A 21316-nucleotide genomic window follows, 5' to 3' on the forward strand; every position below is an offset into this window, starting at 1 on the left:
AGTTTCTGAGGACCATCTTATCTGCTTCCTAGTTTTGCATTAAGAGAACTGGGGTTACAGATGCACACTGTAATATGCAGTTTTTACATGGGTTTTGGGGATTCGAACTCAGGTCCTCGTGATTACACAGTAAATACACTTTACCTAGTGAGCCATGGCTCCAGACTCCAGGGTGTGTTTGAAGACTATTTTTAGATACATTCATCTACTGGGAATATCTGTAGCTCATAGTTCAGAAAAACCACATGGCATGGATAGTGCTGCTGGCCAAAACCTTGGAACCATTGCCGTATCAGCTGTACCCTGGTCCTTAGTAGGGTTTCCAAAGTCAAGGTACTATTTTCAATTATTGCTCTTCTCATAGAGCAGCTCCACTGCGTGATTGGGGGACAAGCATCCCTCCTTGACCTACCAGATCCTGCTGTCTCTGAATCATAAAGCTGAGACTGTCTCTGTCAAGCTTGTTGATAAGTATAACCTAAAGAGAGTGTGCCTATCTTTTGGAGAGTGATACTCCAGAAAGCTTCAGAAGAAGCTGCCTTTCAGACCGTCAGTGGAACCCCTCCGCTCACTAGCTATTTCATTGACCTATTTTTTTTTTTTTGGTTCTTTTTTTCGGAGCTGGGGACCGAACCCAGGGCCTTGCGCTTCCTAGGTAAGCGCTCTACCACTGAGCTAAATCCCCAGCCCCTCATTGACCTATTTTTAAAAACTATTTTAACCCACTCTGTTGCTTGAGTTTTGCTCAGAAGAATTGGACTTGGATCACATCATAAGCCCACATTCCAAACAGCACCAAACAGTATAAGATTACCAAGACACATTGTTGTTCCTTAAGAGTTCTTCTCAATGAGCATGTCAATCATCTGGGCAGGAAAATGCCCCTCAGGAAGTCGTAACTTCAAACACTATTCCCTCAAAGAGATAAGTACTACTATACCCCAGAAACCTCTGCCCTAATGTAGATACTGTAGACCTCCCATTAGAGATGCTAACTTTTTCTTTACCCTCTTTCTGTTTTCCTTTATTGGTTACCAGTCCTCAGCCTGCCGTTGAAAGCTCTGGGCTTTCTCAGTCAGTATGAAAAAACAGCCCTACCCACAAGCAGATGTGTACAGCCTTTCACAGTTGCATCAGCTTGCTGGCTTGCTCTCTAACCCAGCAAGTGTGATTAGCATCTCTCCCTTCTGGTTTCCTGCTGAGATCTACAGTTTGTCTGCCCTGTCGCTTTTCTCTCTCCAACTCTGAAAAAGTTGCCCTCTGGTTTCTCCTAAGCCCTTTTAAAATTTCTTTTACGTATGGGATTCAAGAACCCATAAAAAGACACCTTAAGTTCCTTGCTTAACCCACTACCAATGAAATAAGTTTTATCCTAAGTGGATGCAGATTCAAGTGTAAGAAATTAATCCTCAAATAGTACATGAAGTTTCCCTTCAAAACAAATGGGACTCAAAACCAGAGAAATGACCACCCTAGCTCAAAAGGAATAAAATAGACAATGCCTGAAAATATTTGCAAACTATGTCAACATTCTCTTTCAGATTATGGGCAACTTCTAGGCAATCAGTTCAATGACACCCAAGCCTTCCACTGTTGGAAATTCCCCTTAACGGGACAGTCTGAACTTGTGTAGTTTCAATTTCAGTTTAGAGGTCTCATTTGGAGACTCCCATTCTTGCGTTTCATAAGCAAGTTCTCTGCCAGAGAGCTGAGAGAGGAAAGGAAATTCCCAGAGCTGGTCATTATTTCTCAAAAAAAAAAAATAATAATAATAAAAAAAAAAAGAAGAAGAAGCACAGATAAATAAGGGCACGAGGAGTACGTACTCTTGCAGAGTCCCGTTTGAAGCGTATCACCGGCACTTGCTCCAGCTCTTCAGTGTTTGTTAAGGTAAGACCTGGCAGAGCCTGTCATGGTTTATTTTTTAAATTGTTTTATCCAGGATGAAACGCATCCTAGTCTGGGTGCTGGTTAGCCCCATTAAAGATTAAATGACAGTGTTATTAGAGAAGCAGAATTGTTTGTCTGGGCAGTCGCAGTGTTTATTCAGTGTGGCTGTTGTTTCTTGTCAATGAGAGGGCAGAGTGGGTAGAGACTAAACTGAAAAGGCAGAAATGCCACCCAACGGTTTTCTCCACTTATTTTCACTTCTTGGCATCCCTAATTGCCGCTTAGAACAGCATTGCCTCCAGATCAGCAGGCAACCATACCGTTTGCCTGCGGAATATCAAAGCGTGAGCTGCAGAGTAAAAGGCTATTGTCTGAGACTGGGACCTCCTGTGGCTCTAACCTGCACTCCCCTAGTTGGGGGGTGAATTCCCAGAGAGCAGGGCTCTATGTGTGGGGCAATGCTAGTCATCACTGTAGCTTGGGACAAATTCACAGCCAGCACAGGGGGGTGGAGGGCATAGACACAGAGACAGAGACAGACACAGAGAGAGACAGAGAGAGACAAAGAGTCAGAGAGAGAGAGATACACAGAGAGGCAGAGACACAGAGAGACAGAGACACAGAGAGACAGAAAGGGAGAGACACAGACACAGACACAGACACAGACACACACACACACACACACACACACACACACACACAGAGAGAGAGAGAGAGAGAGAGAGAGAGAGAGAGAGAGAGAGAGAGAAGGATTGAGAGATTGATGGAATTCCAAGGCACACAGAAAGGTTTTCTGACACAGCAGTGGGCTTTTTAGCTGTGCATCTCTTAAAGATTCCATGTTTGCTTTTCCTGGGTAGTCATTCATTTTAAACCCCATTTGTGTTGAATTCGGTCTCTGCTACAATGTTGTCTCTATGTCAAAAATGACCTACCTGGCCAGTATGGTCTGGCTGTGAGGATTGCTCCTGGGAACTCTTCGACATCTTGCCACGTCATGTACCTTATGCACGTCATATTTAAACTTTTCAATTTAGCTGCTAAATGATTCCTTCCCCCCCCCCCCCGCCATCTTCAAACACAGATCAAAGGCAATCAAAGCAAGAGAAATGCAGATAAGAATATGAATGCAAACACCAAAAGTTCATCCCTGGCACTCCTCTGTACTTTCAGATTTCTTGGTGGCCTTCTTCTCTATTGTCCTCCCGGTTGTGTGAAATTTTCTCTCTTCTTTTCTTTCTTTTGTTTTTAATAATTATTCTATTTATGTGTGAACCAGGTATTGGCAAAGGGAATAAAACCCAAGTCTACAGAACCTCAAGTGTTCTTAATCACTGAGCCATTATCTCCAGCCCAACTATAAATCTACTGATTTATATTAGTAGAGACGGATATAAATGCACATTGATTTATTTATGTCTGTCTTGTAGGAAGCAGATAGAGAGGCTCCTGTGACATCGTAATGCTGATTAGTTGCAAGGATGAGCCTGGAAATGCATATTAAATGGAACCTACAGCAAAGTCAAATGTGATTAAACATTTTTAAACGATTTTCAAATTTAATTTTACGTGTATGGGTGTTTGCTTGTTTGTATGTCTATGCAACATATGTGTGCTTGGTGCCCACAGAGATCCCTTAGAACTGGAGTTGCAGACAGTTGTGAGCCAACACGTAGGCTTTTGGAATCAAACCTGGGTCCTCTGGAAGAGCAGTTGGTGCTCTTAACAGCTAGCCATCTCTCCAGTCCCCTAAAAGTTGTGAGACTCTGACAGAGAGAATGTGTTCCTGTGTCACAGGCCGAGCTACACAAGGCATAATCATGAATTTAAGAATGAGTCTGAGGAATGTTCGCTATGCGATGACATCAGAGATTTGGCTCCGATAAAAGCATTAAGGATTCCATCCAGATACCACTTGGTGCCAATGTTTAAATATTATGAATACTAGAGACACACAGTACTAATGTTCTTTATAAAGGCTGAAAATCCACTTCTATTCCTGACATCATCCAAAACACAAGGGTCTGTAAGTGCACCCCCTCCCCTTTCTTGTGGTTGGTACCATTCTTGTTCTAACCAGTTGTAGATCATCACCACAAGCTTCCCACGCCAATACGCGCTGCAGAAAACCATTCTCATTTCTGCTGTGTACAAATAAGGCAACCAGAGTTCTACGGACCCAGCGTAGTGATACCACACCAGGAAGGGACTGGAATGGAAAAGCACTTGGTACCTGGGCTTCTCAGTTCCTGGCTGCTCTCTGGCAAGCGCTTACACTCCTGATGGCCATGCTTTGATGTGACTTCATCTGTGATGAATCTTCCCCTGCCTGCTCCCATCAAAAGGCTTGCTTCAATTTCTGGCTCACAGGCTTGAGTCATGATTCACCCTGCCCTGGCTCTGAGGAGGAGAGAACAGGCCTTTATGATCATACATACAGCAACAAAGAAGCAACATACATTTATGTCCGCTAGTGCGACAGGGTCAGGTCACTTCCTGCTAATACTGTAATGAAAATGAACTTAACGGAGATTGTGTCTTTTTTTTTTTAGCTTCTCCAATAAATAATCAGTACTAAAACGAAAGTTAGCTGTCTCCACGATAAGTGAAGCCAAACAAGCAAGCGCTACCTGTGTCACTCAGCTTATACTGTTTTTATTAGCTAACTGTCAGGGTAGACGTGATGCTGTCTTTTCAATCACTTTGCCTGTTTCAAAAATGATCGCGCTTTGAAATTTGGGGCTGATAAAGGGCATCCGCAACTGTGTGAAAGATGTTTTCTTTTCTAAAAAAAAAAAAAGTACAGCTTCAAAAAGTAAAATGTGTAATTAAAAAAAAATGATATGTGTTGGCATGGCTGCTTGGGGGCAGTAATGCAGTACAGTTTGGTCACACAGTGACAGCTAGTTACTCCAGGGACATCAGCAGGTGTAAACCAAGGAACATGGGCAAACCAGAAGCCAATGGAATGAGCTAGACACAAACTGTCAATAGAGAGGCCCGGGATATATGTTTCCTGTGTGTACCCAAGCACTTAAGAGGCTGTAAGGTATGCTATTATCTACCTGTGCGGGAAATTATTGTATTTTGCTATTTCTTATTTTTCAATTTCCCAGAAACTCTGGCATTCCTAATGGGTCATTTGTTCTAGGGATCAGTGGGTAAAATGTCTTTCCTTAAACACTAGAAATTCCAGGTCATTCCACTTCTAACCCTGAGGACAAGTAACATCGCAGACATGGCCCCAGAGATTCACATGCCAGAACCCATATGCCTCATTGCGAACACGGATGAACACCTAGTGACTAACCAGGAAGCCCTGGAGATCCTGTCAGCCATCACACAGCCGGTGGTGGTGGTGGCCATTGTTGGCCTCTACCGCACAGGCAAATCCTACCTGATGAACAAGCTGGCTGGGAAGGAGAAAGGTGAGTGTCACTGACAATGCTTGCGGAGTCCTCTCTAGCCACCTATCCACACTGTGTGCATCCAGTCCAGGGTCTGAGGAGAGAAAATTGGGGACCCTGCTGGACACTGAAAACTTGTGTTTGTAGCACAGCTGCTGTTTGCATGCTCGGGTAGATAAAGAGAAGCTCTCTCTCTATATATAACTGTGACTTAGCATGTGTTTATTCCTCAATATGTTTCTGGGGGAAAAAAGGCAAAACATGTTCCCTTTATAAGAAGTAAGACATCAGTCAAATAAATTCAACAGAATAAATTCAAAGTACTACCCTTTTGGAAGCATGAAATTGTCCCGCGCGACCTCTCGCCAGCAAGAAAACACACGGGGACATACGAATCCTTGCTGCAGCCAAACTTTTACTCAATCTTAAGAAGCCCCACGCGCCCGCATGGCGCGGCTTATATACACCCTAGCGCGGCGGCGCATCCACACCTGATTGGTTGCTTACCCATGATCTCATTAGGCACGCCCCGGAGTGGGCAAAGACCTGGCATGAAGGCACTCTTGCACATGCGCACACAGTTAACTTCCTGAAAGGAAGTCGGCTGGTGTGGCGGAGGCCAGCGCCATCTTGTAATGGCGGAAGCTATCTTGGCCTTCCACGTGGGGCGCAGTGGAAGCCACCGCCATCTCGTGGTGGCGAATGTTATAGTGGCCCTCTACATGAAATGATTAAAAACAAACAAACTGTCAGATCCTAACTTTTAGTCCATAGTATTATTTGCCCATTCCTCTGCATCCGTCCCACCACCATGGCCATGGCACTGTGTTGCTGTCATCTTCTCTCCCTTACATCTTAGCTTGAACTCTCAAGGGAATACACGGATTCCAGATCCCTCTTCTGTCACCTCTGCCCGTTTTGTTTTTCAGGCTTTTCCGTGGGCTCCACTGTTCAGTCTCACACCAAGGGTATCTGGATGTGGTGTGTGCCCCACCCTCAAAAGCCAGACCACACTTTGGTTCTGTTGGACACTGAGGGCCTGGGAGATGTGGAGAAGGTAAGGAGAGTGGGTTCCATTTGGATGGGATTCATCTCCTCCTGGCTTTAAATACTCTAGGAGCAGGGATTTCTCTTCTCACCACCAGTTGAATTGGTATTTGACCTCCACATGTTGTGTTGAATAGAAATAAAGAAGGAATATGTTTGGTGGAGGTGTGTCGAGGTGTGAGGGAAGGGATACATTTGCGAGCCTATGCTGAGGTGTCCCTTCCCCCCACCCCCCCGAGGGGCCAACTACCACCTATGATGGTATAGTATAGAATAGAGTTTATTCAGGACATAGGGAGGAGAATTGAGAGGGTAGTGGAGGCAGAGAGACAGAGAGAAATAGAGAGAGACAGAGAGACAAAGAGACAGAGAGACAAAGAGACAGAGAAGAGTAGAGGCTGGCCCTGAGCACCTGGAGAGAGAGGGGAAGGAGCAGGGAGCAAGAGAGCAAGAGAGAGAGGAGGGGGCAAGCAGACCCTTTTTATAGTCAATCACACGCGCCAGGTAATGGTGGGGTGGAGCCTAGACTAAATGCCCACACTGTACTTTTCTCCCCACTTTTACATAGTCAGAGCTTAGATGCAAGAAGTGAAAAAATACCTTCACAAGGCAGAATGAGCACTGGGGGTACTAAGTACTCCCAAGGTACTTAAATATAGTGGGATTAAAGTCACTGTTACAAATCCAACCCTGCAGAGAGTATGGGCTGATAGTTGGTGACTACTTAGATCAAGTTGCCTAAATCATGCTCATATTACCCATAACTCCATGATTTGGTCAAAAGGAGAAAGTCTCCCCAAATGTTTTCCTGTTTTTCTTTTCTGACTCACTGTGTGAACAGTGAACACACAGGCATCCTCTCATTGTATACACCCCTCACCACAAATACAGCACTTCAGTCTGCAGCACTTGACTTTTCCCTAAATGTTCCTGTCACCACTGACGTCAGACTTCCAATGCAGAATCCTCCCTGGATTTGGGGGAGATGTGTCTTTTATGAACTGGTGTGAACTGGTTCTGGGACACAGCTAGATCATTCTCTTGAATGTCTATTGTGAAAGAGCTTTTGTTTGCTCCTTTTTCTTTTTAATTTTTTTGATTTGTTAAGAGTCAAAGATGACAAGCCATACTTTGAACTTGAGTTACTCATCTGCAAGATGGGAAAAATAGTTATAAACTCATCCCACATCCCACAGCATTGTCTCTGGAGTGAGCAACCTGATTGTGGGGTGTGTGTGTGTGTGTGTGTGTGTGTGTGTGTGTGTGTGTGTGTGTGTGTGTATGTGTTTGTGTTATATATATATATATATATATATGTATATATATACAGATACACACACATATATATATGGGATGCATATAAGTTCTGTTTTGCCTCTGTAAAACTTTAGTTTTAAGTTTTTAAGTATTAAATATAAGTATAAACACTTAGGTATCCACTACCTAAGAATCTTTGCAAGAAAGGCTAGTGAGTTTGCAATGAATAGATCAGTATAAAATAACTGGTGAGAAAAGCATACGAAATGTATACCTGCAAGTATTTTTGTTTGTTTTCTTTAACGTTTGCATATCAACGTTTTATATTTAGTGATACTCACTCAAGAATGCCCTGAGACAGGCTTTGAATTTGACCTCATTCCTAGGTTGATGAAAAGAATGATATTCAGATCTTCGCACTGGCGATCCTCCTCAGTAGCACCTTCGTATACAACACCATGAGCAAAATTGACCAGGGGGCTATCGACCTACTGCAGTATCCTTTCGTGGTCCAGGACAGCACCGTGCTGAAGAAAACATGTCACCTGTGCACCTGTGAGCCCTTGTAGACTAATAACAAGCAGATCACCGGAGCTAAGGAGATGGCTCAGTCAGTGAAATTTTCGTGTGCCAAAATGAGGACACAAAAATGAGGGCATGAGTTTGAATCCATAGCATCCACACAAAAAGCAAGGCATGGCAGTCTGTCCCTAAAATCCCAAGGCTGAATGTGGGTGTGGACAGACAGGAGGATTCCCAGAGCTTATTAGATATAACCCATCAGATAGTTCCTCATTCAGCAAAAGACAAGGTGGAGAGAACTTTAAGATACCCAATACTAGTGTCTAGCCTTAACAGAGATATACATCTGCACACACAGAAGTGCACACACACACACACACACACACACACACACACACATGCACGCATGCACGCTCACACACATGTTAAAACACGATTTGTGGTAGAAACAAAGAACAAAGCCCATGCATGTCACTGAGTCCCGTTGACTCGGTTACTTAGAAGAGGCCTAAGGAAGCCTTAGGTGCACGCTCGCTTCTGCCAGCTTCCTCAACTGCTCTCAGCAGTGTCACAGAGCTGACAGATCTGCTCCGGACAAGGAACACCTCTAATCCCAGTGAAACCAAGGAACCTGATGACATGAGCTTCTTCCCAGACTTGGTGTGGACTCTGAGAGATTTCTTCCTGGGCCTGGAAGTCAATGGGCAAGCCATCACATCAGATGAATATCTGGAGAAGTCGCTGATGCTGAAGCAAGGTAACAGAGCTTCAGTTTGGGGAAAAGGAAGCAATGTTCTTAGGTATATTTTTTATAATGCAGCTAAGTATATCATTTTCCATATTTACCCTCTCAACACTTCTACAAAATAACAATGATAGTTATTAAGAATTTAATTGAGAACGAACCAATAGGTTCAATATTAAATTCCATTAGTCCTCCGTTATCGAACAAGTTTCTCTCCTGTTTTTGTTTTCTTCACTAGTAAGCTTTTAATCTTTATGCAATACCATGGGTAAGGACATTTATTTAAAGTACATAGATTAAAGTGGATATAAATTATATTCCACATAAACCCTGTATTTCCTTCTCCAGGTAGTGATGAAAGGACCCAAACATTTAATCTACCTCGGCTGTGCATACAGAAGTTCTTCCCAGTAAAGAAATGCTTTGTTTTTGACTCTCCTGCTCTCGGAAGTAAACTTTCTCAGCTTCAAACACTCAACAGTGATGAGCTGAACCCTGATTTTGTGCAGAACCTTTCAGAATTCTGTTCTCACATCTTCACACATTCTAAGACCAAGACTCTTCCAGGAGGCATCCAGGTCAATGGACCTCGTGAGTACTTTTTAGAAGATCTTATTCCAACTCATCATAAAGAATAACAGACACATAGAGATTATTTGTTGATGAATTGACAAATGGGCCAGTATTTGCCATGATGGAAATCCAATGTACTGTGTTGACAAAGTTATAGCAGATACTAAGCACACCTCTAACATTATTAAGTTAGTAAAACCTCAGAATTAAATCAAATTGAATAAAAGCAAAGATGTCAAATTAGAGAAGCTTTTACTCTTGAAACACATTAACTCATGTGGGTTGACCATAGTTACACAACGGTTTGTATTTTTATTGCGTGGCTTAGTATTTGATATGCACAAGATAAGATAAAATAAGGTAAGATAAATAAATACATGCTCCCCATAGAAATAGAATTTGCTTGGTATAGATTGAAGAGAACCCCATATTGTTTAGGATTTTGAAAGATGTCTACACAAACTTCTTAATGCAGTTCATTTTAAGAACCCCATCATTTAGAACTTGGCAAACGCTTATGATAACATGAAAGGAATCTGTGTTACCTTCATGCAGAAGCTGTCAAGGAAAACAAGGCAGTTCTGATGAAGAAAAAGATCTAGATCACTGAATCATACTTACAGAAGAGATTAACTCATACTACATTAATTGTGACAAAATAAAACAAACAGGGAAAACTGTGAATGAAATAGAAAACTGAGAGAAAGAAAAGGGAAGGGAAACTTAAAGAAGCAAAGACGTAAAGCATTTTAATTAAATTATTATGTACAACTTTTATCCTAAAGCATTTTAGTTAAATTAGTATGTACAACTTTTATATGGTCATCTTATTTCTTTACGGAGGAGGATAAAATGCAGACCATCACATAGGTCTTGAGAAGTCCATTTTTTCTTCTTTCAACAAAGACTAGATTATGTTTTTGTTGTTGTTTATGTATGTTTTTCCTCAAAGAAAGAGCAACCTGTCTTCTTAATTACATAGTTCTTCAGAGAAGCCCTCTGGGCCATTTGAAGATTGTCCCAAATACTGAAAGACTTTAGGCAATACATAGCATTGTCAGAATGACTCCATATAGACCTTAGATTCCTGTATGTGATGTAATCATCTTTTTCTTTTCTGAAGGTCTGGAAAGCATGGTGCAGACCTATGTGGATGCTATCAACAGTGGGGCTCTTCCTTCCATGGAGAACATGGTGGTAACCTTGACCCGGAGAGAGAACACAGCAGCAGTGCAAAAGGCCATTGCTCACTATGACCAACAGATGAGTCAGAAGGTGCAGCTGCCCACAGAGACCCTCCAACTGCTGCTGGACCTGCACAAGACCTGTGAGAAAGAAGCCATAGAAATCTTCAGGAAGCGTTCTTTCAAGGATGATGACCAATGTTTCCAGAAAGAATTGGAGGTCATTATTTTCTGTATTTGTTTCTAGACATCATGATTAGAGAGGTCAAGAATACTTCTGCAAGACGTACAATAGAGAATTAAAACAATCAGTTAACACTAGACTGGAAAGAGACGACAGTCACTTATGTGGCCTTGCTCTGAGTTTATTAAGGATCTTGACATTCACACACACACACACACACACACACACACACACACACCCACACACACACACACACCTCCCTCCCCTCACCTGTACTATGTTCTCCTCATGAAAAAAGTGAAATTTATTTTACTTCACTAAAGATCTTCATTAAGAAAGCATTTGTTTTATTGATCAAGTAGATAGAATTGCCTTCACATCTACTAAGATATAATGAATGTAGGATTAATAGAATAAGCAGGTGCAGACAGTGATTCAATTTCTCACTCACTGTGAAATAGAAAAACTGAAAAAAAATGGTTGTCTAGTTGATTGCATTTAAAATTATGGTGCCAGTTAAAGTTCTGCAGTCATAAAATCACATCTAAGGTAGGAAAAATCTCTTGATAAAAGAGTTTCAAGTAACCTCAACTAAATTCAGTGGGACACACACACATGCACACACACACACACACACACACACACACACACACACACACACACACACAGAGGGTGACTTCTTGGCACTAAGAATGGTTTCTGTGGATGAAGGAAAGAGGGTGAGAGGAGGTTATGGTGAAAAACATGAGCGAACCTCTCTGCCAAATTGGGAAGTGGCAAGCTATGAAGGAATTAAGAAGAATTTGACAGGGTATCTTGCTCATACAAGTTCTTTCTCATGTTTCCTTCATAAAGCAACGTAATTAATCTGGTGTTTTAAAATGAAGAAACTTCTAATGCCAAATCAATATAACTTTTCATGGATTATTATCCTTACTTTTCCAGCTTTGATAAGCATGCTGTCTTTTATAGATTCTCTAAGTTTCTAAGAAGATTAAATGAAGATACTTAAAAAAAAAACAAACAAATCAATTCTCAGAAATTCTGAAATGTGTCTAATATCTCTCTGGGTTTTTGTTTGTTTTCTGTTTTTGTCCATCTAAAGAGCCTACTAAATGCAAAGCGGGATGAGATTTGTAGGAAGAACGAGGATGCTTCTGCAGCCCTCTGCTCAACCCTACTTCAGAGTACTTTTCAGCCTCTGGAACAAGAAGTGGCACGGGGGGTCTATGCTAAACCAGGAGGACACAGTCTCTTCCTTCAGAGGGTAGAACAGTTGAAGGCACAGTACCGCCAGCAGCCGGGGAAGGGAACACAGGTATCCTCCATCCCCCGTACATTTGAAGTCATGTGCTCTGTCCCTGCCTGTGAGTTTCTCTTCTGTTGCCTGAACATGCGCTTGGTCCAGATGTTACGGCAAAGAGCTTGTGCTTCAGCAACAGCTGTAGATAAGAGCAACCCATCGCTGTGAGCATGAGACTTCTATTGTAGCCATCGATGTTCGTGAGCATCAAAGGGATTAATAAGGATTGCACAAGGCAGAATCTCAGTTAGTGAAGCCACTTTAAGGAAATCGAGAAGCCAATTGGTCCATGTGTAGATACATCCCAGAGTTCAAATGACATAATTCATTTTTCTTGTTTTTATTCATTTTTCCAACAACCTCTACTTGATGTTGATGCTTTGTTTTCCTGATCGTTGGCTTTGTTTTTAAGCAGCTCCCCTACCTGCTAGCAAAACAAAACAAAAGAAAAACAAAAGACTGTCTGACATATCCCAAGTCTAGCTTGCCCTTAGAGATGTATATCTCAGAGGACACAAGCATATCTGCTTCAGCGCCCATGTTAGTTTTTTAAAACACTGAAATTTTCGTGTTTATATCACTGGTCCCAATAGCACTCCTGGGTGCTGTGAATGGCCAGGCCGGCACCATCCTTGTACATGAGGATTGATGGACAGTCCCATCATGTACTGGCTGAGCATCCCCCAGGAAGGAGAGACGGTGAGAGAGAAGAAATAAAGACATTCCCGAGGTTGCAAATTAGCATTTCCTAATTCTGACGGTATGTTTTGGGGTTTCCAGGCTGAGGAAGTTCTGCAGAAATATCTGAAAGCCAAGGAACCAGTGAGCGCTACAATTCTACAAACAGACCAGGATCTCACAGCCAAAGAGAAGCAGAAAAAAGGTGAGCAAGAAACGGAGGCCATGCACGATGGACAGGAAGGTTAACACGAGCACAGCCTGCATTTACAAGCAGAGAGCATTGTACTCATCCTAGAGACTTGTTTTCCTTTCTCCTCAGAGGAACAAGCAAGAGCGGAGGCTGCCCGGGCTGAAGCACAGAGGTTGGAGGCTCTTCGAGTCCAGGAAGAGCAAAGGAGAGTAGAGCAGGAGAGAAGGCATCAAGAGCATCTGAGGCAAATAGAGTTTGAGAGGGCAAACTTCCAGAGAGAGCAACAGAGGAAGCAGAAGCAGAGGGTCCAGGTACTTGTGAACCATTTCCTCTCAGATGTTACTCAGTTACTCATCTCTCTCCCATCTGTCAAGGTGACAGTCTTAAGGCTCACAGGGAGAGACAGGATCACGTGATAGCTCAGGGCAGGAACCCTGAAGCCAGACTGTGGGGTGCCAATCCCAGGCACCACCTTTTACCAAACATGTTTATACAAGTTGTCCCCTCTGTCTGTGAGAGACCAAATCTTTGAGGTTCAGACTCCACCTTAGAGAACCTGATCTAAGGTTGAACTCAAGTTAACTAACAAACAAACACCCAGCACCAGCTTCCAGACTACCCTACCCTCCAACAAAACCTGCATCTAACACCAGCTTCCAGGCTATTCACCAATGAATCTACACCCCAAGGTCACAAGCCTGCCCCTGGCACTTCGCTTCCTAACAACCACCAATCAGGAAAAAAAAAAAAAAAAAAGCAGAAGTTTATGGTTTGGTTCCCAGCACCAACCAATTATGTTAAAGGCCATAATGGCCTCCCAATCAGATGTATATTAGGCTATATACCCCCTACTTGCCTCTATAAATGCTTGCTTAAAACTAGGCTCATGGCTCCACCTTCCTGCTCTGTGTCTGGATTGGCAGGAGGCCTAAGCTCCAGCTCGAGCAAAGAGACCAGAATGCGATTGCTTCGGAATTGTCTTCCTGGTGGTCTTTTGGGGTTCAGGAATGTTTCCTGGCACAACAGGTGCAGTGTAGAGGCAGCAACAACATGTGCTTTACAAGATTATTATAACACATGCTCTGATACTTGGATTTGAAGTGATGTTTGGTAGAGTGTACACCATCAATTATTAAATAAGAATGAAGGCATTTCTTAATCACATTAACTACCTCTGCTCTGGACAATCATGTGTCTTTATCATGGTGGCTTATCATTGTCACTGTTCTTGTTGTTGTTTCGCTTTTTACATAAGGTTCATGGTCTGTCTCTTCATTCCCGTCTTGTCTTACCCATTGCTGTTTCCCATGGTCTTTACCTTGCAGTTTGTTGATTTAGTCCTACCACATTTAGGAATCAGTAGTATGGTTTATCAGGTGCAAAGCCCTTTGTATGCATTCGCTAATCCAATTGCCAAGAAGCATAACTATTGTGTCCCTAGAACTCAGGTGAATTCTGTGACTTCCCAGAAAAATAATCCAAATGCAGGCAGCACACAGGCTTGCAGATGGGACTTCTCAGCATTGCTGCTTCTGCAGAGTTGCTGTGAAATTCCTAGCTATCACTCTTATAAAACTGTCCCTATCCATCCCCTGACTTGGGAGTTCGTCTACAGGTGGTAGCTGTCTTCAGAGCTAGGCTAACATCCCAGTGCTCTCCTGGAAGGCAGAGTAGACAATCACTTCTGCAGATCCAAGTGTGGCGACCACACCCTACTCTTCATCAAGACTCAAAGGGCTGCACTTGACACTCTGGGTGGCAGGGTGTCACCTCAGTGCTCTGTGTGCAGACATTTCCTGTAGAAAAATGTCGGCCATGTGCGGGCGAGAACTGAAGTGAATATGTGACCGAGATCACCAAGGAGACTTCTCGGTCTAAGGAAGAAGGCTGTGTTGGGATGGAATTCTAAAGACACTAGCAGCTCAGAAGTTGAAACATGTGATGTCTGAAAGTAGAGAAAAAGGATGAAACGTGATAGAACATCGTAGGCGACACATGTGCTGATGGAGGAGAGCTTCGCAGGGGTTGTTTCAGGGGTTGGCATAAGTATGGAAAAGTTAATGGGTTCAGAATGAGAACAGAGTTTGATCTTAGTGGTTTTTGCTAAGCTCTACTGTTTCTCTTTTATTGTTTCTTAGGAAGAGATGGAAAGGATCAAGGCAGAGCAGGAAGCTCAACTCAGAGCACTTCAACAGCAGCTCCAAAACATGAGGGTAATAAGCCACCACGAACATGACCAGTGTATTATAATCTAATACACCAAAACCTGGGTCCTCCCTTTCTTATTGCTTCTCATTGAAGACACAGAGGAACAAGAGACCGAAGGACTTCAGACAACCAATAGTTAAGAAGCCCCAGCGCCCCCTGACTAACTGCCACATCTGTCTGGAGATAGTTACTCAGGGGGTGTTAATCAAATAGAACTTGGCCAATATCTGCAATTGACATGGCATCCCCTTTACTGGTGGACACAGGAAGAAGGGTTACCAATGAGAAATCAGAAAAAAATTTGTTTTTCTCAACTGGGTGCGGGCCCCTGCTCCGTGGACAGAGGGGCTGGCTCCTCAGTACAATCAGCTGACCATCTGCATGATATTCCTTTCCATTTCTTTGTTGCGAGCCCAAACACATTATAGTCAACCTTGTCACGTGGCTAAGGATCATGTCACTCACACTTGGAGGAAAATTTGTTCCTCCCGATTGTCTTTTCTGCTGCATCCACCTTCTATCTTTGGTTACGTGATTAATGATAAAGAAAGTCTTCCACTAAGGCTTTGCGTTCGATACACAAAATCACCATCTGGCCCCATCTGTATCCATTTTTCTTCCTTCAAGTCTATGCTTGCCCAGGCATATTGCTCACTTTCAATCAGATTCTTAACCACAGTCATTATACTGACGTTTAAATCATTTTGATGATTTAAAATTTAAAGTTTTTAAACGGTTTGTGACCATTCTAAGCCTGACCCTGTTTCTGGGTCTATTTGCTTTATTTCTTTAAAATAAAATTAAAAAAAAAACTGTGCTTGGCTTTTCTGTGTCTCAAGATTCTTTTAATTATGGGCTGTACATTGTGCCTAACATAATTAAGATTGATAGCTTTGTGCTTGGAACGTGCATTTCCCTTTTCCATTGAAATGTATCTGGCAAGCATCGGCTTAGTATCGCTGTTCAGCTGGAAATAGTTCTTGCCTGTATCCATCCAGAAGACGAGAGAGAGAGAGAGAGAGAGAGAGAGAGAGAGAGAGAGAGAGAGAGAGAGAGAGAGAGAGAGTTGCCTGTTTATGTTAGTCTCATTCTGTTGCTCAGTAAAATGGAATAAAAATGTAAAATTCACTAAATTGATTCTCCTGTATGTCTCAATTTCATATACTAAAATTCTTGCTTCTACTGAAATTCACATGTAATAGGACAGAAGCACTGGAGCAGAAGCAAGAAAAAATGAGAACTGAGGTAAAATGTAGCATTTTTTAACATTTATAACTACGTTGACTAACATTTATTTTCTTATTTTAAATAAATATTTACTTTGGAGCTTGAATCGTTACTGTTTCACTTGGAATAGAAATCAAGTTAAATTAGTTTCCTGATGTTACAGTCCAGATAGAGCTCACAATAAGCAGGGAACATAGTGTGTAAGAACATTCAACAAAATAATAGTGATTACTTCTGGCTGATAGCATTAGAGATTAGAGATCACATCTATCTATCTATCTATCTATCTATCTATCTATCTATCTATCTATCTATCTATCTATCTATCTATCTATCCTATTGCTATGAAAGGAAGAAATCATGTTAATAAATAACATGAATACTTTTTAAGAAATGGTGGGGGTGGAAAGAAAGGGAGAAGAAATGAATACAAATTACGACTTCCCCACTTGCTGTTGGGTAAAAACAGGAGGAGATGGCTTGGGTGGCCAAGTGGTGGCACATGGTCAGAAGTTGTCTCTCATGCTTGTCCTTCAACCTGGGACCCTGAGTCCCAGGACATATTGCTCTTTTTTGGGAATTCACTAAGGCTGAAGCATAGGTAGGCAACTCATTATTTTCTTCCTAAAGTGAACTTACAGAGTGAGAGACCAAGCCCTAGGCCCTCTATAGAGATATTTCTCTACAATAGTTTCCTCTTGGTTGCTACCTATAATCTCAGATGATCCTTGGTATTTTCCATCAGGCTTTGTAAAAATAAAAATGACGCTCATCTTTTTTTTTTCTCCATCTTTATTAACTTGGGTATTTCTTTCTTTTTCCATTTTTATTAACTTGAGTATTTCTTATTTACATTTCGATTGTTATTCCCTTTCCGGTTTCTGGGTCAACATCCTCCTAACCCCTTCCCCTCCCCTTCAATATGGGTGTTCCCCTCTCAATCCTCCCCACATTAATGGTCTCCCCCTCAACAATCACATTCACTGGGGGTTCAGTCTTGGCAGGACCAAGGGCTTCCCCTTCCACTGGTGCTCTTACTAGGCTACTCATTGCTACCTATGCGGTTGGGGCCCAGGGTCAGTCCATGTATAGTCTTTGGGTAGTGGCTTAGTCCCTGGAAGCTCTGGTTGCTTGGCATTGTTGTTCATATGGGGTTTTGAGCCCCCTCAGCTCTTCCAGTCCTTTCTCTGATTCCTTCAACGGGGGTCCTGTTCTCAGTTCAGTGGTTTGCTGCTGGCATTCGCCTATATATTTGCTGTGTTCTGGCTGTGTCTCTCAGGAGAGATCTACATCCGGCTCCTGTCGGCCTGCATTTCTTTGCTTCATCCATCTTATCTAGATTGGTGGCTGTATATGTATGGGCCACACGAGGGGCAGGCTCTGAATGGGTGTTCCTTCTGCCTCTGTGCTAGACTTTACCTCCCTATTCCCTGCCAAGGTTATTCTTGTTCCCCTTTTAAAGAAGGAGTGAAGCATTCACATTTTGGTCATCCTTCTTGAGTTTCATGTGTTCTGTGTATTTAGGGTAATTCAAGCATTTGGGCTAATATCCACGCATCAATGAGTGCATACCATGCGTGTTTTTCTGTGATTGGGTTACCTCACTCAGGATGATATTTTCCAGTTCCATCCATTTGCCTATGAATTTCATAAAGTCATTGTTTTTGATAGATGAGTAGTATTCCATTGTGTAGATGTACCACATTTTCTGTATCCATTCTTCTGTTGAAGGGCATCTGGGTTCCTTCCAACTTCTGGCTACTATAAATAAGGCTGCTATGAACATAGTGGAGTATGTGTCTTTGTTATATGTTGAGGCATCTTTTGGGTATATGCCCAAGAGAGGTATAGCTGGGTCCTCAGGCAGTTCAATGTCCAATTTTCTGAGGAACTTCCAGACTGATTTCCAGAATGGTTTTACCAGTCTGCAATCCCACCAACAATGGAGGAGTGTTGATCTTTCTCCACATCCTCGCCAGCATGTGGTGTCACCTGAGTTTTGGATCTTAGCCATTCTCACTGGTGTGAGGTGAAATCTCAGGGTTGTTCTGATTTGCATTTCCCTTATGACAAAAGATGTTGAACATTTCTTTAGGTGTTTCTCAGCCATTCAGCATTCCTCAGCTGTGAATTCCTTGTTTAGCTCTGAACCCCATTTTTTAATAGGGTTATTTGTCTCCCTGCAGTCTAACTTCTTGCGTTCTTTGTATATTTTGAATATAAGCTGTCTATCAGTTGTAGGATTGGTAAGGATCTTTTCCCAATCTATTGGTTGCTGTTTTGTCCTAACAACAGTGTCCCTTATCTTACAGAAGCTTTGCAGTTTTATGAAATCCCAGTTGTTGATTCTTGATCTTAGAGCACAAGCCATTGGTGTTTTGTTCAGGAAATTTTCCCCAGTGCCCATGTGTTCAAGGTTCTTCCCCACTTTTTTTATTAGTTTGAGATATTAGTGTATTTGGTTTGATGTGGAGGTCCTTGATCCACTTGGACTTAAGCTTTGTACAGGATGATAAGCATGGATCGATCTGCATTCTTCTACATGCTGAACTTCATTTGAACCAGCACCATTTGCTGAAAATTCTTTCTTTTTTTCCATTGGATGGTTTTGGCTCCTTTGTGAAAAATCAAGTGACCATAGGTGTGTGGGTTCATTTCTGGGTCTTCAATTCTATTCCACAGGTCTATCTGTCTGTCTCTGTACCAATACCATGCAGTATTTATCACTATTGCTCTGTAATACTAATTGAGGTCAGGGATGGTGATTCCCCCAGAAGTCCTTTTATTGGTGAGGATAGTTTTAGCTATCCTGGGTTTTTTGTTATTCCAGATGAATTTGCAGATTGTTCTGTGTAACTCTATGAAGACTTGGGTTGGAATTTTGATGGGGATTGCATTGAATCTGTAGATTGCTTTTGGTAAAAGGGCTATTTTTACTCTAATAATCTTGCCAATCCATGAGTATGGGAGATCTTTCCATCTTCTCAGATCTTCTTCAATTTCTTTCTTCAGAGGCTTGATGTTCTTATCATACAGATCTTTCACTTGCTTGGTTAAATCACACAGAGGTATTTATAACATTTGGCACTATTATGAAGGGTGTCGTTTCCCTAATTTCTTTCTCAGCTTGTTTCTCTTTTGTGTAGAGGAAGGCTACTGATTTATTTGAGTTATTTTATACCCAGCCACTTTTCTGAAGGTGTTTATCAGGTTTCATAGCTCTCCAGTGGAACTTTTGGAATCACTTAGGTATACAGTCATATTGTCTGCAAATAGTGATATTTTGACTTCTTCCTTTCCAATCTGTATCCCTTTGAACTCCTTTTGTTGTCTGATTGCTCTGGCTAGGACTTTGAAAACTATATTGAATAAGTAGGGAGAGAGTGGGCAACCTTGTCTAGTCCCTGATTTTAGTGGGATTGCTTCAAGTTTCTCTCCAGTTAGTTTAATATTAGGTACTGGTTTGCTGTATAATATGGCTTTTACTATGTTTAGGTATGGGCCTTGAATTCCTTATATTTCCAGGACCTTTATCATGAAGGGGTGTTGAATTTTGTCAAACAACTTCTCAGCATCTAATGAAATGATCATGTGGTTTTTATCTTTCAGTTTGTTTATATAGTGGATTATGTTGGTGGTTTTTCGTTTATTGAACCATCCCTGCATCCCTGGGACGAAGCCTACTTGATCATGATGGATGATTGTTTTGAAGTGCTCTTGCATTCGGTTTGCAAGAATTTTATTGAGTATCTTTGTGTTGATATTCATAAGGGAAATTGGTCTGAAGTTCTCTTTCTTTGTTGGGTCTTTGTGTGGTTTAGGTATAAGAGTAATTGTGGCTTCATAGAAGGAATTCGGTAGTGCTCCATCTGTATCAGTTTCATGGAATCTTTTGGATAGTATTGGTATGAGGTCTTCTATGAAGGTCTGATAGAATTCTGCACTGAACCCATCTGGACCTGGGCTCTTTTTGGTTGGGAGACTTTTAGTGACTGCTTCTTTATTCATAATTCTTTAGGGATTATGGGGTTGTTTAAATGGTTTATTTATTCCTGATTTATCTTGGTACCTGGTATCTGTCTAGAAAATTGTCCATTTCCTGCAGATTTTCAAGTTTTGTTGAATATAGGCTTTTGTAGTAGGATCTGATGATTTTTTGAATTTCCTCTGGCTCTGTTGTTATGTCTCCCTTTTCATTTCTGATTGTGTTAATTTGGAGACACTCTCTGTGTCCTCTGGCTAGTCTGGCTAAGGGTTTATCTATCTTGTTGATTTTCTCAAAGAACCAGCTTTTGGTTCTGTTGATTCTTTGTATAGTCCTTTTTGTTTCTACTTGGTTGATTTCAGCCCTGAGTTTGATTATTTCCTGCCTTCTACTCCTTTTTTGTGTGTTTCCTTCTTTTTGTTCCAGAGCTTTTAGGTGTGCTGTCAAGCTGCTGATAAATGCTCTCTCTTGTTTCTTTCTGCCGGCACTCAGAGCTATAAGTTTTCCTCCTAGCACAGTTTTCATTGTGTCCCATAAGTTTGGGTATGTTGTACCTTCATTTTCATTAAATTCAATGAATTCTTTAATTTCTTTCTTTTTTTTTCCTTGACCAGGATATCATCGATTAGAGTGTTATTCAAGTTCCATGTATATGTGGGCATTCTTTCGTTACTGATATTGAAGACCAGCTTTAGCTCATGGTGGTCTCATAGGACACATGGGATTATTTCTATCTTTGTATATCTGTTGAGGCCTCTTTTATGACCAATTATATGTTCAATTTTGTAGAAAGTACTATGAGGTGTTGAGAAGAAGGTATATCCTTTTGTTTTAGGATAGAATGTTCTATAAATATCTGTTAAATCCATTTGGTTCATGATTTCTCTTAGTCTGTCTATGTCTCTGTTTAATT

At 41.7% G+C, this 21316-nt stretch overlaps 1 protein-coding gene and 1 pseudogene across 1 annotated transcript; both read left to right on the forward strand.

The window, feature by feature from the left end:
• The first annotated feature begins 1689 nt into the window (after window positions 1-1689).
• Gbp5 (guanylate binding protein 5) lies at window positions 1690-16003 on the forward strand. The gene is given in 11 exon segments (NM_001108569.3): window positions 1690-1890; window positions 5078-5318; window positions 6227-6354; window positions 7988-8097; window positions 8687-8880; window positions 9217-9459; window positions 10565-10845; window positions 11915-12127; window positions 12893-12995; window positions 13113-13294; window positions 15122-16003. Coding segments are annotated over 10 exon segments (1761 nt in total). The 5' UTR covers window positions 1690-1890; window positions 5078-5128; the 3' UTR covers window positions 15239-16003.
• LOC148006772 (Nuclear RNase P) lies at window positions 2282-2387 on the forward strand (annotated as a pseudogene).
• Window positions 16004-21316: the final 5313 nt, after the last annotated feature.

Source organism: Rattus norvegicus, chromosome 2, assembly GCF_021556685.1.
Source record: "Rattus norvegicus strain SHRSP/BbbUtx chromosome 2, alternate assembly SHRSP_T2T, whole genome shotgun sequence".
Taxonomy (NCBI): Eukaryota; Metazoa; Chordata; class Mammalia; order Rodentia; family Muridae; genus Rattus; species Rattus norvegicus.